At 44.7% G+C, this 14,880-nt stretch overlaps 1 protein-coding gene across 1 annotated transcript in view; it reads right to left on the reverse strand.

Moving 5' to 3' along the window:
- Positions 1-1,573: 1,573 nt before the first annotated feature.
- LOC141110032 (alcohol dehydrogenase class-3) overlaps positions 1,574-14,880 on the reverse strand; it is a 40,204-nt gene continuing 26,897 nt past the window's right edge. Inside the window, exon 9 of the mRNA XM_073601279.1 lies at positions 1,574-1,770. Within this exon, the coding sequence (XP_073457380.1) occupies positions 1,746-1,770 (25 nt within the window). The 3' untranslated portion in view covers positions 1,574-1,745. The remainder of the gene's footprint in view (positions 1,771-14,880) is intronic.

Genomic DNA, 14,880 nt, shown 5'->3' on the forward strand with positions numbered 1-14,880 from the left:
GAGGTGCGCAGACTCACACAAAAATTCACAGACCGTACGGTCCCAGAGGACCCTGCCTACTTCCTCTTACACTGCTCTGACATTCCAACTACAACATATAAAACTAGAAAAGCTACAATTTCTGGGGAAATTGTGTGAAGTGTTCTTGCCTCCACCAGTAGCATTATCAAGCCTAGCAGATGAAGGTATGACCACATGCATTTGGGGGGTCTCAGCATCTTGACATAGAATGGAGGTGAAGGTGTGCTGTTTGATGATAATCAGTGTTTACAACCACTGTTTCCTGGCAACGCTCATGCCCTGTTTATGCTGCACAACCACTGCTCAATACACAATACACAGGATCATAGCTGTAATAACTGTGCAGTACTTCAAACGGTCGTATTTTAAAAACTATAAATCCTACAGTGAAGATCTTTATATTGTGAGAATCACAAGACCCAGACCTAGATTTTGATGCATAGTATGTCTCTGAAATATTAAAAATGAAGGCACAGTCGCAGTTTAGATATTGCCCTTCAAATTTGAAGGGGCTAGAGTAGAGTTTCAATGAATGTCAATGGACGGCGTGAGATGCAAACAAATGATCATATTGTGAAAACTATCAGGACTATGGCTTAGCCATGGACATGTTTAGTGGTAGCAGGGATAGCTGAACGTTTTGATAGATTTTTGAAGATTTGTGTAGGTGGGCTTGAAAATGAGGGAGTGGTGGCAGTTTATAAATCATGTCCTGATTTTTCAGCTTTTGTCACCTCCCACTCTAGTTTTGAACATTTCCCCATTCATTCCTATGGGACCAATTTCGCCGCAAAAACGACGATATTTCGTGAACCATTTGGCGAAACGTTCCACAAAGTAATAGCACCAATCGGGAACAATCCGTACGTTTTGGTATATTACTTGTCTATGTAGTATAAAAACTGTGGGAGGAGTTAGGGTGGTAAATTTGGCTAGAATAATATATATGTGAGATAACAGTAAGTGGTCTTGCTATGCAAGAACACTTAAAAATCAGTACTACGTCATTTACTTGACACTGCCAAGCATTGCATCACTTGATGGAAAGAACCAGACCCTCCAACTATCCAAATGTGGCTAAAAATGGTTGAGGATACCAGCAAAATGGAAGACTTGATGTTAACTGCACAAAACAAGCATGAGCGTTACAAGAAAACATGGCTTCACTGGAACATGTTCATATACTCTGAAGAAGGACGATCTTTGCTAGATGGCCTTCCACAACTGCCTTAATGGATCCACCCTGTCCAGCGAACTTGCCTTTGACTGCCCCCACACACTACCCACCTTTACCCCCCTTTTCTATCTTTTTCTGTCCTCTCTTCTACTCTAAAAAAAACTTGGGTATCCACCTATGTGTTCATTTTAGTAGTCTTCTCCTGAAAACAATAGTGGTTCTACTGTTATGCCCACGTTCTGGGTTTGGAACCTATATACTGGATGCACTGTTGCAACATGACTACTTTTACAGTGTTCCGATTTGATTTGTTGTCTTGGCTACCTTTTGAATCTTGCATAAAGAACTTGAAAAAAAAAATAATATATAAATCAATGCAGAGAACGAAGATGTTTAATAAAAATCTAAACCGCCTTACAAAATTAGTTCTCAGAAGAAAAAACTGGATTTGCTGTGAAGAACATAAAACACATTTGTTCAGAATAGTAAGATTCTTTTAACCGACGTTTGAACCACTGGTTTAGAATGATTTCTTCCAAAGCATTCGCTAATAGTTCAAAACGCTACGAATGCTGAAAGAAAAAGAAAAAGGTAAAAAAAAAAAAATCATTAATACTTAGCTTTTATTCACATTGTGTAAAAGAATGCAAAGAGTCAAAAGCTAAAAAAATTCAAGTTGGACTTACCTGTAACTTGCTTTCCAGGACAGCACCAGAGAGTGGCTCCTCCCACTTGCCAACAGGAAACACTACTTCCACCAAACTTAAAAGGAGGCATCTTCCTACATGTCACCAGCTGTAGTAGAGTACCTCTGACCCAGGCTGGAACACAATCATAATATGGTTAATCACAGCATAAAAATAAGGGCGGGTCGTTGCTGTCCTGAAACACTCCTGGAAAACAAGTTGCTGGCAAGTCCAACTTGAATTTTCCCTAAATGTCTTTCAGAACAGCACCTGAGAGGATAAATGAGACTTGCCAACTAGGGAGGGACCACAGTCTGCAGGACCTTTCTGCCAAATGCCCGATCACCTGCTGACAGAAGATCCAGTCTGTAATGATGGACAAACGTTAGGTAACTTGACCATGTGGCTGCCTTACAAATTTGATCTGGGGTGGCACCAGCTTTTTCTGCCCATGTAGTGGCCAGAGCTGTAGTAGAGTGTGCTCAAATTCACAGCGGGAGAGACAATCCCATCTGAGAGTAATGCTGACCATACGAAAAATCGGCCGAACACATTTTCGAAAAACGAATGTTCGACCGTGACCGCAAACGATCGTGCCATCATGTAATGACCGATAAATCGTTCAGTGGGCATAAATAAATAATTTTTTGTTCGTTTTTTTTACATATACCTAGTGCAGACAGTTCGGACGGGAAACACATTAACCTTGCAATTTATCGTACTTTCGGCAGAAATTTTCCAAAGTTGCCGTTCGTTTTTTTCCCACAAAAACGTCACAAACGATTATCGATTTGTGCCCATTAACTTACCGAAAAACGTACAAAGTGTCTATATGAACAATTTTTTGGCCGATTTTTCGTATAGTGTATGGCCAGCATAAGTTACCAAAATAGCCAATTTAATCCATCTAGCAATTGACCCCTTTGATGCTTGGTGGCCCTTTTTGTTGCCAGAAAAGAGAACAAAAAAGAAAGAGGAGTCTGAAGACCTAAAGTTCCTTGTTACTTCCAAGTAACGCAATAAGATTCTTATCACATCCAAATAATGAAATTGGCTTTTTCCCCCCGAAGGGTTTGAGCAAAAGGTTGGCAGGATCTCCTGCGACCGGTTATGAACCGTCGCTACTTTTGGTCAAAAACCCCGGATCCGTTTTAAAGTATAATCCTGTCTGGGTAAATGGACAAAAAAAAAAAAAAAGTTGTTTAACAGAGCGCGCAGCTCACCGATTCTTCTTGCAGACGTGATTGCCACTAGAAATACACAATCTTAAAAAGGTTAGAAGACATTGTAACGGTTCAAAAGGTTTCTTTGTGAAGGCTTGCAAAACCACTGACAGATCCCATTTGGGAAAATGTTTAGCTGGAGCTGGTCTAGATCTAGTAAGTCCCTTAAAAAATCTTGCGACCAAAGATTCTGAAGTAATTGGTCTCCAAAAAAACCCCCAATGTGGCCACTTGCACCTTAATGGTGCTAACTGCAAGGCCTTTGTCCACACAATTTTTTAGGAATTCTAAAACTGACACAATATCTTCCAAAGTTCTATTTGACGAACGACACCAAGAATTGTAGACCTTCCAAACCTTAGCGTAAATATAGTTCTAGTTACTTTCTTCCTACTGGAAAGTAAAGTGGTTATTAGAGGTTCTGATAATCCCTTATTCCCTAATAGTTGCTCCTCAGATACCAGGCGGTGAGGCTTTGCCTGGCTACATCCGGGTAATACCCTGGACCCTGCAGTAGTAAATCCTGCCAGGTTTAAAGCTGCCAGAATGGTTTGGACTGCCATTTGCAGAATGGTGGAAAGCCAAGCTCTCTTCGGCCAGAATGGAGTAATCAGAATTACCGACACTCTCTTTCTGTATCTACCTTAACCTTAACGGAATTAGCTGGAATGGGGGAAAGGCGCAACCCAGGTGAAAATTACAAAGGTGTGCATCTATCCCCTGAGAACGGTTGTCTCGGTGAAGGGAAAAGAAATGAATGAGCTGTGCATTTTCTTTTGATGCAAACAGGTCCACTTGTGGATGACCCTAGGTGCCCCCGTGCTTGTTCAGGTAGGCTACGGCAGTGGCGTTGTGAATCTGCACATGGAACCCCAGGAGGTTTGGAGAGAAGGCAGCCAATGCAATCAAATTTGAGGCCTTTACTGCCTTTCTGGGACCATGCTCCCTGTGTCAAATTCTGATCCAGGTGGGCTTCCCCATCCCCACACACTGGTGTCTGTCACAATTTTTTCGATCGGGAAGGACCAAAATAGGCCCTTTGACAGAATTGACTGATTCCTCAACCACCGTGTCCGCTTGACCCTGGTGGGGATTTTGACCTTTGGTATCTAGACTTTACAGCCTGTGGTTTCATACCTTTAGGAGGAAATTCTGGAGTGGCCTGAAACGTAGCCTTGCCCATTGGATGGCTGGCATAGTTAAAGTTCCTAGGGCTGATGTAACCTTTCTGACCAACATCTCCATACGAAACCTCTTGTATAGGACTGACTGTTCAGTTGCTTCAAGTTGAGGATCAAAAAACAAAAACTTCCGGATAGCTTTAACAGGTTCTTCATAGCTAGGGCTTTTGTGGTATCCCTTGGTAGGTTTGTCACAAAGTATCTTTCTGGAGGAGGATCCGAAAATTATTTAGTATCCCTGGGACAGCATGTTTAGAATATATTGGTTTTCTGTCATGCTTGCCCAGTGAGGGAGGAATTTTTTAGGCCTTCCTCCCACTGGCAAAGAAGAGTAATTGTGTTTTGTTGGTTGACGCAGGAGGATGGAAAAGCACATTCTCTTTGCCCTTATACGTTGGCTAATTTCATCTTTTCTCTTGGGGTTTGCCACTTTGTTCCTGAGCCCTTTGAGGTTGAAAAAGCCATTTAATCGGTTGCCTTTTCTTCTTGGCAGGAAAGGACTTCTTGTCAGCTGTCCAATCTAGAACTGAATCTAAATCAGGGCGGAATAATAAACCTCCAATGAACGAAACACCACAAAGTTTAACTTTTGGATGCTGCATCGCCCGGCCAGGTCTTCAACCAGAGAGCCCTCCTGGCGGAGTTAGTTAGGGCTGCAGATCTTGCCATCATACTTAGACTCTTCCAATGCATCTGAAATATAAGCTACAGACCCCGACAAGGTCATGAAGGAATCGAGAATTTCTTGCTTGGGTGAATCCGCTATATGGGTCTCGAGCTGGTTTACCCAATATTCATTATTTCTAGAGAGGCAAGTAGTTGCCATCATCTGTTTGAGATTGCCAAGCTCTTTTAAGTTGTTGATCCATCCTTTTGTCCATGGGATCCTTCAATATTCCCATATCCTCCAATGACAGGTCAGTTGACCTGGAAACCTGGCAGAAGGCTGCATCGAGTTTAGGAACTTTATTCCAAAGTGCCACTGGGTCTTCATCAAAATGGAAAAAAGCCTTTTATGGGCCCTTGGGATAAAAGGCTCTCTCTGGTTCTGCCCATTCCTTCTTAATGGCCTCAGAGATTACTGAGTATCAGAAAAGTACGATTTTTAGGCTCACTAAGACCTGCGTACATCCTGTCATGCAGAGACAATTATTTTCTCTCTTCTTCTAAGCCCAAGGTAGCATAAATTGCCTTTAACAGGCCATCTACTTGCTCTAAAGACAGTTTGCATTTAGAAGGCGCATCTTCCACCCCTTCCTCTGAATCTTCCTTGGAATGAAGGGAGGAATTTCCCTCTTGGGTAGGACGACCTACTTCAGCCTCCACCACCAGAACAAACAGTGAGCCCTGAGAGGATTTTGCGGTAGACGGCTGACTCAAGGATGGATTTGTAAGTGAAGAGCGAAACGGTTGAATGGTAGCATCCAGTTCTTTAACTGATGCAATCAAATCGCTGCATGCGGAAGAAGCTTTCTCTTTAACTAGGCAGTCAATGCATATTTGACACAGTGTCTTCTTCCATCCCTCAGTAATTTCACTTTGCATGAAGGGCATTCCCTTCTAAACCACCAGGTCAGAGCTCTTAGCCTGCCGTGGGAAAAAAAAAAAAGAAGGGAAGAGAAACACAAGTCAAAACCATCCCAGTGAGTCAACCTGAATCCTTCAAATATGCTCACCACAGGTGCACAGGGAGAACAGTAAGAACAGTATGTGCCCAGACAGGCCCCTGCCACCGGGGGAAGGATAAGAGAAAGAGACAGACCCCAAAGTAAATAGGGTAGTACACACATCCACCCTTACCTGGGCCTTGCTGCAGCCACCGAACATTCCATAGCGGTGCTGCAGCCCGGTCTGTGGCCAACACGCCGGTTCTGGACTCCAAAAGCACCGGAACAAGCACCAGATCCGCTCCCCAAGCACTCAAGAGGAGAAGGAGCCCATCCAGCAGCTCCCAGTGGTATGGGAGGAACAGCTTTCTGAGGTACATAAACAGTGGAGAAGGAAGCCTGGACTCTCAGGACAACACCTAAGAGCTCCTGACTCCCCACTAGGTGTTCTCTGCCGGAGAAAACACAAAAACTGGCGAAACGTGGGAAGAGGCCTCCTTTTAAGTTCGGTGGAAGTAGTGTTTCCTGTTGGCAAGTGGGAGGAGCCACTCTCAGGTGCTGTCCTGAAAGACGTTTAGGGAAAGTGGTGCTAATGGTTTTAATTGGACCACAGCAGATAGATAGGACAGCATAATATTCCTATTTATGAACAAAAATTATTTGTGATAAATCTCCCAATTATTGCCTTTCCAGCAACCCAAACTCTTTTGCTGTCACTGACATAAGGCAGCTTTTTACACACACACTCCATCTTTTGATACTCCTGGTGAATTAACCAAGAAGCGATGTGTATTACATCACTTCCTGTGCTTCATAAGCTGCAGTGGAGCTTATCCCCTATGTGATAGCATTTAAGGGGGGAGAATGATGACCACTGTACTAACATATAAATTCCACCTTTAATGTGACCTATAAACTGTACAACTCAGTTGAACAACAAACTGAAATCTTTTAGGTGGAGGGAAAACCCTAGTTAGACTTACCGGTAACGGTATTTCTACGAGTCTTTCAGGACAGCACCTGGAGAGAGCGCAGCTCCACCCACTTTCCCAGGAAACACTGCAGTCAGTTTCTTTAAAGACCGGACACTTCCACCATGGCCTCAGTTGTTCATAGAGTACCTCCAGCCATGCTGAAATTAGATAAGCAGAACACAGCAATAACACATCTTACAACCTCAAAACTTAGGGCGGGTCATCGGCGCTGTCCTGAAAGACTCGTAGAAATACCGTTACCGGTAAGTCTAACTAGGGTTTTCTCCCTTCGTCTTTCAGGACAGCACCTGGAGATGATAAAAGAGTACTTACTCTAGGGTGGGACCACCGCCTGCAGGACCTTCCTGCCAAACGACTGTTCCGCTGCTGATAGCAAGTCCAACCTGTAGTGGCGGGTGAAGGTGGAGAAACTTGTCCACGTGGCCGCTTTACAGATCCGACCCGGGGAAGCCCCTGCCCTCTCTGCCCAGGACGTTGCTACTGCCCTTGTTGAATGGGCTACTACCCCCTTAGGGGGCTCTGCTCCTGAAGCTTTATAAGCTTCGCTGATGGCCATTCTGAGCCATCTACCTATGGTGCTTTTGGATGCTCTATACCCCTTCCGTGGACCAGAGAAGAGAACAAAGAGCGAATCTGATCTTCTAAAATCTTTCGTTATCTCTATATAATGTAATAAACACCTTCTCACGTCCAGGGAATGGAAAGACCTCTCCTTAGCACTGGACGGGTTAGGACAAAAAGGTAGGGAGAATTATCTCTTGTTCCCTATGAAATGCTGATGCCACCTTTGGCAAGAAACCCGGGTCAGTTTTTAGCACTACCCGGTCTGGAAAAATATAACAAAAGGGTTCTCTTATGGAAAGAGCTTGTAACTCGCTTACTCTCCTAGCTGAAGTTACTGCTACTAACAGGACTATTTTTAACGACCATAGCCTGATTGACGCTTCCTCTGGAGGTTCAAAAGGCCCTTTGATTAGACCCCGCAGAACCACAGACAGGTCCCATCTAGGAAAAAACTTAAAAGGTATTGGCCTAGCTCTGGCCAATGCCTTGAAAAACCTAATAATAAGCGGCTCCCTTGATAACTGCCTCTCAAGAAAAACCGATAATGCAGCTACCTGCACTTTTAGGGTGCTAGCTGCCAACCCCATCTCCATTCCCTCATGGAGAAACTCTAGCACTGGAGCGATTTCCTGTGGCGAAAGTATCCTAATCGCACACCAGCTATTAAATCGTTTCCACGTTTTGAAGTAGATGGCCCTGGTAACCTCCTTACGACTGTTCAGCAGGGTAGAGACCAGTTTATCTGAAAGGCCCTTATTTTTTAACATCTGCTCCTCAGTAACCAACCTGTCAACCTGAGATGCTGGGTATTTGGGTGATGAAGGGGGCCCTGCGTTAGGAGGTCCTTCCGAAGCGGAAGCTCCCAATAAGGTTCCACCGCCATCCCCTGTATTGTTGCGAACCAAGCCCGTTTGGGCCAGAAAGGAGCCACCAGAATCATAGTCGTGTTCTCTTTCTGTAGCTTTCTTAAGACCAAGGGGATCATCTGAAAGGGGGGAAAGGCGTAGCACAACTGGAATTTCCATGGCTGCGCTAATGCATCCAATCCCTCTGCCTGATCCTGCCTGTTCAGTGAGAAGAAGGCCTCTACTTTTGCATTCTTTTGGGATGCGAAAAGATCTATTTGGGGCATTCCCCATCTTTCTGTTAGTTGTTGGAAAGTCTCTACATTCAGACTCCATTCTGCTTCCAGTACTCTTTCTCTGCTCAGAAAGTCTGCCATAAGGTTTAAATCTCCCTTCAGATGTATCGCTGTTATGGAGTTTAGCCTGTCTTCTGCCCAGGCTAGAATCTGGAGTGCCAAGGATAGCAGAGCCCTGCTCCTTGTTCCTCCCTGCCTTGATATATAGGCCACCGCTGTGGCATTGTCCGATAGGACCTGAACATGATGGCCCCGGACTGTTCTTTCGAAGGCCCATAGACCCAAGAGAATAGCCCTCAGCTCTCTCCAATTGGAGGACTTTCTGGCTTCCCAGTCTGTCCAACTCCCCTGAGCCATCTGCTCGTCCAGGTGGGCGCCCCAACCCCAGGAACTTGCGTCTGTTGTTAATCTTTTCTGCAAAGGAAAACTCCAGAGCAGACCCCTGTTCAGGTTTGAGTGATTTCTCCACCACCAAAGCTTCCTCTGAACCCGCGCAGGTATCCTTATTAATTTTTCTAGGGACTCTCCATAGGACCAACTCGTTAAAATTGTCTGCTGGAGCTCCCTTCCATGTAGACGTGCCCACTGCACCGCTGGAATAGTCGCAGTGAGTAGCCCTAAGACCGACATAGCTGCTCTTATGGAGATTGGCATATTTGTCTGCGTCTTCTTCACTGCCTCCTGAAGCTTCTCCCTCTTCCCTTCGGGGAGAAAAATTTTCTCCTGGATGGAATCTATCGTGTAACCCAAGAATAGTATGGTCTGAGATGGAATCAAGTTTGATTTCTCCTCGTTGATTATCCATCCTAGACCTACCAGGTGTCTCATTGTCTTTTCCAGATCTCTCACTAACAGGTCCCTTGTTTTGGCAAAAATTAGTAGATCGTCCAGATAGGGCAGGACTGATACCCCCTCTACTCTGAGTGGGGCCAAGGCCTCAGCCAGGACTTTTGTAAAAATCCTCGGAGAAGATGACAGCCCGAAAGGGAGAGCTCTGAACTGGAGATGAAGGGTAGATTCCCCCAGTTTTATCGCAAACCTTAGGTGTTTCTGAGATGTTGACGCTACTGGTACATGCAAGTATGCATCTCTCAGGTCTATGGAAGCCATAAAACATCCCGGGGTCAGGAGATTCTTCACTGAGAATATTGTGTCCATCCTGAACTTCTTGTACCTGATAGTCTTGTTTAGAATCTTCAGGTTCAGGATGAGCCTGAATTTTCCCGACGGTTTCTTCACAAGAAATATGTGTGAATAGCACCCCTGTTCTAATTCCCCAGGGGGTACGTTCACTATCACCTTTTGTAGCATCAAGTCCTTCAGGATAGCTGTCATTGCTAGTGACTTTTCTGAGTCTCGGGGAGCCTGGGTTATGTAAAAACGCACAGGAGGAGGTTGAGAAAATTCCAGCCTGTAACCCTCCAAGATGGTCTTGAGGATAAACTGGCTGCTTGTTATAGTCTTCCACTGTAAAAAGAAGGTCTGTAACCTTGCTCCCACAGTTGGGTGACCGTCACTGGGTTTTTGGGCTTGTGGTTGGGGGGCGAAAAAGTACTCCTGACTTACCCCTCCCTCTTTGAGACTTCCAAGGCCTTTTGTAGCCTGCCTCTTTGGTATCTGGGGTCTTTCGAAAAGCACGAAAATTTTTGTTGCCTTGCGGAAGTACCTTCTTCTTTATAGGGAAAGCCTTCTTTTTGTCAGCTGTTCTGTCAAGAATAGCTTCCAGCCCAGGGCCAAACACTAGATCACCTTCAAAGGGTAAACCGCATAATTTTGTCTTTGAAGCAGTATCCCCTGTCCATGTCTTGACCCATAACGCCCTGCGAGCTGAGTTTATCAGAGCTGTGGATCTGGCTGACATCCTGATTGACTCCGCTGAGGCATCTGCTATATACCCTACCGCCTTTGATAACACCGGTAGCGTATCTAGCAGATCCTTACGAGGCGTCCCTGCCTCAATGTGGATTTTCAGCTGCTCCAGCCAGTGTTCCAGATTTCTGGCTACCACAGTTGAGGCCATGGCAGGCTTCAAATTTGCTAAAGAAGAATCCCATGCCTTCCTTAATAGGGAGTCTGCCTTTTTGTCCATGGTATCTTTAAGGATACCCATGTCCTCAAAGGCCAGGTCAGTATTCCTAGATACCTGGGAAAAGGCTGCGTCTAGTCTTGGCTTTTTATTCCAAATATGCGAGCTATCCTCATCAAACGGAAACCTTCGCTTGAGGGATTTAGAAAAGAAGGGGGCTCTCTCTGGATCCTTCCACTCCCTCTTAATGGTCTCTGATAGGAATTTATGTACAGGAAAAACCCTGTGTTTTTCCTCTCCGAGGCCTTGGAACATCTTATCGTGTAGGGATAGCTGAGCCTTATCCTCTGTGATGTTAAGGGTAGTATGAATTGTTCTTAGTAGATCATCTACCTCCTCAAGGGATAACTTGTACCTAGAAGAAGGAGAAGAAGCTTCATTTACGTCTTCTGCTTCCTCCTCCGAATTTAGTAAAATGTTACTTTCCTCCTCCTCTGAGTCGCTGCCCCCTCTGGATGCTGAAACAGAGGATTGAGAATGTGGCACCACACTGCTATGCGCCGTTGGACGCCTATCTAGGTAGGACCTGAAGGACTCAAAAGGTGTCTGCCAGTTCCTTCCTGAAAGAGCTTAGCAATTCGCTTTGTTGAGCTGCAGGACTAGCAGGAGCTGTCTCCTCCTTAACTATGTCCGTAATGCAAGATTTGCATAATACTTTGGGCCAGGAATCCCTCAGTAACCCCTTACAAGAGGGACACTTCCTTTTAACAATAGGGGAGACATGCTTGGTCTTTTCTTTAGCCTTCTGCAATATCCCAAGGGAAAAAAGACAATAGCTGAACCATATTTCACAAACAACAGCTTACATGCTGTATAAGGAACACAGAAAAAAACACCACCAAGGAAGTTAACCCTTTAACACCTATGATCTGTTCCACAGCCGGTGAATCACCCCACAGATCCACCTTAAAACATAATTAATCACTTATCCCTCCTTTAGTACTCAGGACCAAGTAATCTGCAGGCTCCCCACTTTTTTTTTTTTAGGGAAGGGATAATATATAAACATTATAAATGCCCATAGAGTAAAGACAGAGACCAGTATCCCTGCTTACCTGAGCCTGGCTGATTGTTGTGGCTCCTGCTCCTGCCACCGCCGTCTGATCGTCCTCCATTATTGACAGGACACACAGCGGCGTTTGTGCTCTTTTATTTGATTTTCCCGGGCCGCTCACCGCTGTGAGGGCCGGAAATGAAATCAGCCATGGAGACCGCCCCCCCCTCCTGCGTTCCAGCGGCCGGAACCGGAAGCCGCGTCGCGCCGCTCGAGGCCCCGCCCCCGGTCGGAAATGACGCGCTTGCCATCCGAACCCGGAAGGCGTGCGGCCCGTGGAATAGACGCCGCTCTACTCCACAGCCCTGCCACCGGTCTGTAGGAGGGGGACCCTCGCAGCCTGGCTCTCGCCGAGCATGAAGAGGAGGAGGCACCGGAGAATCCCCCACACGTCAGGGAGGATGCTGGGCTGTCTTGGAAAAGAAGAAAAACGATCCGGTATGCCCTAACTTTCACCACCTGGAGAAAGCGCAGCACACCCCTGGTTCCCTGCAGCGCTTCCACCATGGCGGAGGAAACACTACAACTGAGGCCATGGTGGAAGTGTCCGGTCTTTAAAGAAACTGACTGCAGTGTTTCCTGGGAAAGTGGGTGGAGCTGCGCTCTCTCCAGGTGCTGTCCTGAAAGACGAAGGGAGAAATAAAAATAAAATAATGTGGTTGCATAAGTGTGCATACCCTTAAACTAATACTTTGTTGAAGCACCCTTTGATTTTATTACAGCACTCAGTCTTTTTGGGTATGAGTCCATCAGCATGGCACATCTTTACTACCAATATTTGCCCACTCTTCTTTGCAAAAACCCTCCAAATCTGTCAGATTGCGAGGGCATCCCTGTGCCAAGTCCTCTTTAGATCACTCCACAGATTTTCAATGAGATTCAGGTCTGGGCTCTGGCTGGGTCACTCCAAAACTGTAATCTTCTGGTAAAGCCATTCCTTTGTGGATTTGGTTGTATGCTTTGGGTCGTTTTCATGCTTAAAAGATGAAGTTCCTCTTCATGTCCAGCTTTCTAGCAAAAGCCTGAAGGTTTAGTGCCAATATTGACTGGGATTTTGGAACTGTTCAGAATTTCCTCTATCTTGACTAAGACCCCTGTTCCAGCTGAAGAAAAACAGCCCTAAAGCATAATGCTACCACCACCATGCTTCACTGTGGGTATGGTGTTCTTTTGGTGATGTTCAGTATTGTTTTTGCGCCAAACATATCTTTTGGAATTATGGCCAAAAAGTTCAACCTTGGTTTCATCAGACAATAACACATTTTCCCACATGCTTTTGGGAGACTTCAGATGTCTTTTTGCAAAATTTAGCTTTTCTTCGTAAGAAAAGACTTCCGTCTTGCCCCTCTACCCCATGAAGAATACAGGAGATGGTTGTCACATGTACCACACAGCCAGTACTTACCAGGTATTCATGCAGCACCTTTAATGTTGCTGTAGGCCTCTTGGCAGCCTCCCTGACCAGTTTTCTTCGTCTTTGCATCAATTCTGGAGGGACATCCAGTTCTTGGTATTGTCACTGTTGTGCCATATTTTCTCCACTTGATGACGACTGTCTTCACTGTGTTCCATGGTATATCTAATGCCTTGGAAATTATTTTGTACCCTTCTCCTGACTGATACCTTTTAACAATGAGATCCCTCTGATGCTTTGGAAGCGCTCTGCGGACAATGGCTTTTGTTGTGGGATGCGACTAAGAAAGTGTCAGGAAAGACCTACTAGAACAGCTGAACTTTATGTGGGGTTAATCAGAGGCACTTTAAATGATGGAAGTTGTGTATAAATGCGATTGCTTAATTCTGAACACAGCTACATCCCCAGTTATAACAGGGTGTGCACACTTATGCAACCACATTTTAGTTTTTTTATTTTTACTTCCCCTCTAAAAGATTTCAGTTTTTTTTTTCAATTGAGTTGTACAGCTTATAGGTCACATTAAAAAGGTGGAAAAAGTTCTGAAATTATTTATCTGTGTCTCATTTTTTTTTACATCACAGAAACCTGACATTTTAACATTGGTGTGTAGACCTTTTATATCCTGGATAAATAGATGGGTAGGAGGTGTGCGTGCTGAGCAGAGTAATAATTCTATAATAATTCACTTTTAATGCTAAACTGATGAAGGTGTGCCTTTGAAACTGGTTATTGGTAATGAATGCTAGAGACAGCGGCTGCATACTCTCTTATCCCACGTACACACGAGCGGACTTTCCGTCAGAGTAGACTCCGACGGTCTTTCCGACAGAGTTCTGCTGAAATGGACTTGCCTACACACGATCACACCAAAGTCCAATCGTTTAGAACGCGATGACTTATGATGGGACTAGAAACAGGAAGTTCGATAGCCAGTAGCCAATAGCTGCCCTTGCGTCGTTTTTGGTCCGTGGGACTAGCATACAGACGAACGGTTTTCTCAATGGGTATTGAGTCCGTCGGAAAGATTGAAACATGTTCTATTTCTAGGTCCGTCAGAATTTTCAAAAGAGAAAGTCCGATGAAGTTCACACACAATTGGAATGTCCGTCGAAATGATTCCGTCTGACCTTTTCTGCCGGACAGTCTGCTCGTGTGTACACGGCATAACAGGATCGAGTCTTCTGTGCAATAAATGTTGAGCGGGGCCATTCCTGGAAGTCATTTTATGCGATATAGCAATTCTATAAAGAACGTTTGTGAGGACCACATAAACTATTTTTAATAAAAGCTTATATGAAGGCGTCAAAACGATGCTTGTGCACTGTCTTTTCTATAGCCTTTACAGATTTACTTATAGAACATTTTGGGTACCAAAGGCTGTCATGGTTTCATGGACACATGCAATAAAGGCTTCACATGTTTGGTATCTACTTAACACAATCTCATCATTTGTGAATTACCAAAAATGAGTAATAAACGGTTTGTGCATACTATACGTGAAGTGTATTTTTTACGGAACAAAAAAAAAAAAAAAAAAAAATACCACCATTTTATTCTACAGGGTCTCCACTTTGAAAATGCGTAGGTCTGGAGGTTTTAACTAATCTTCAGGCCTAAAATGTGCAATTTAACATGTATGTAAAAAAAAAATGCAAAAACAGCTCTGGCAGCAAAAGGGTCCCTGCAAAAGAAGACTGTACTCTGTAAGCTTTTCTTTCCTCATCCTTC

Source organism: Aquarana catesbeiana, linkage group LG01 (genome assembly GCF_042186555.1).
Source record: "Aquarana catesbeiana isolate 2022-GZ linkage group LG01, ASM4218655v1, whole genome shotgun sequence".
Classification (NCBI taxonomy): domain Eukaryota; kingdom Metazoa; phylum Chordata; class Amphibia; order Anura; family Ranidae; genus Aquarana; species Aquarana catesbeiana.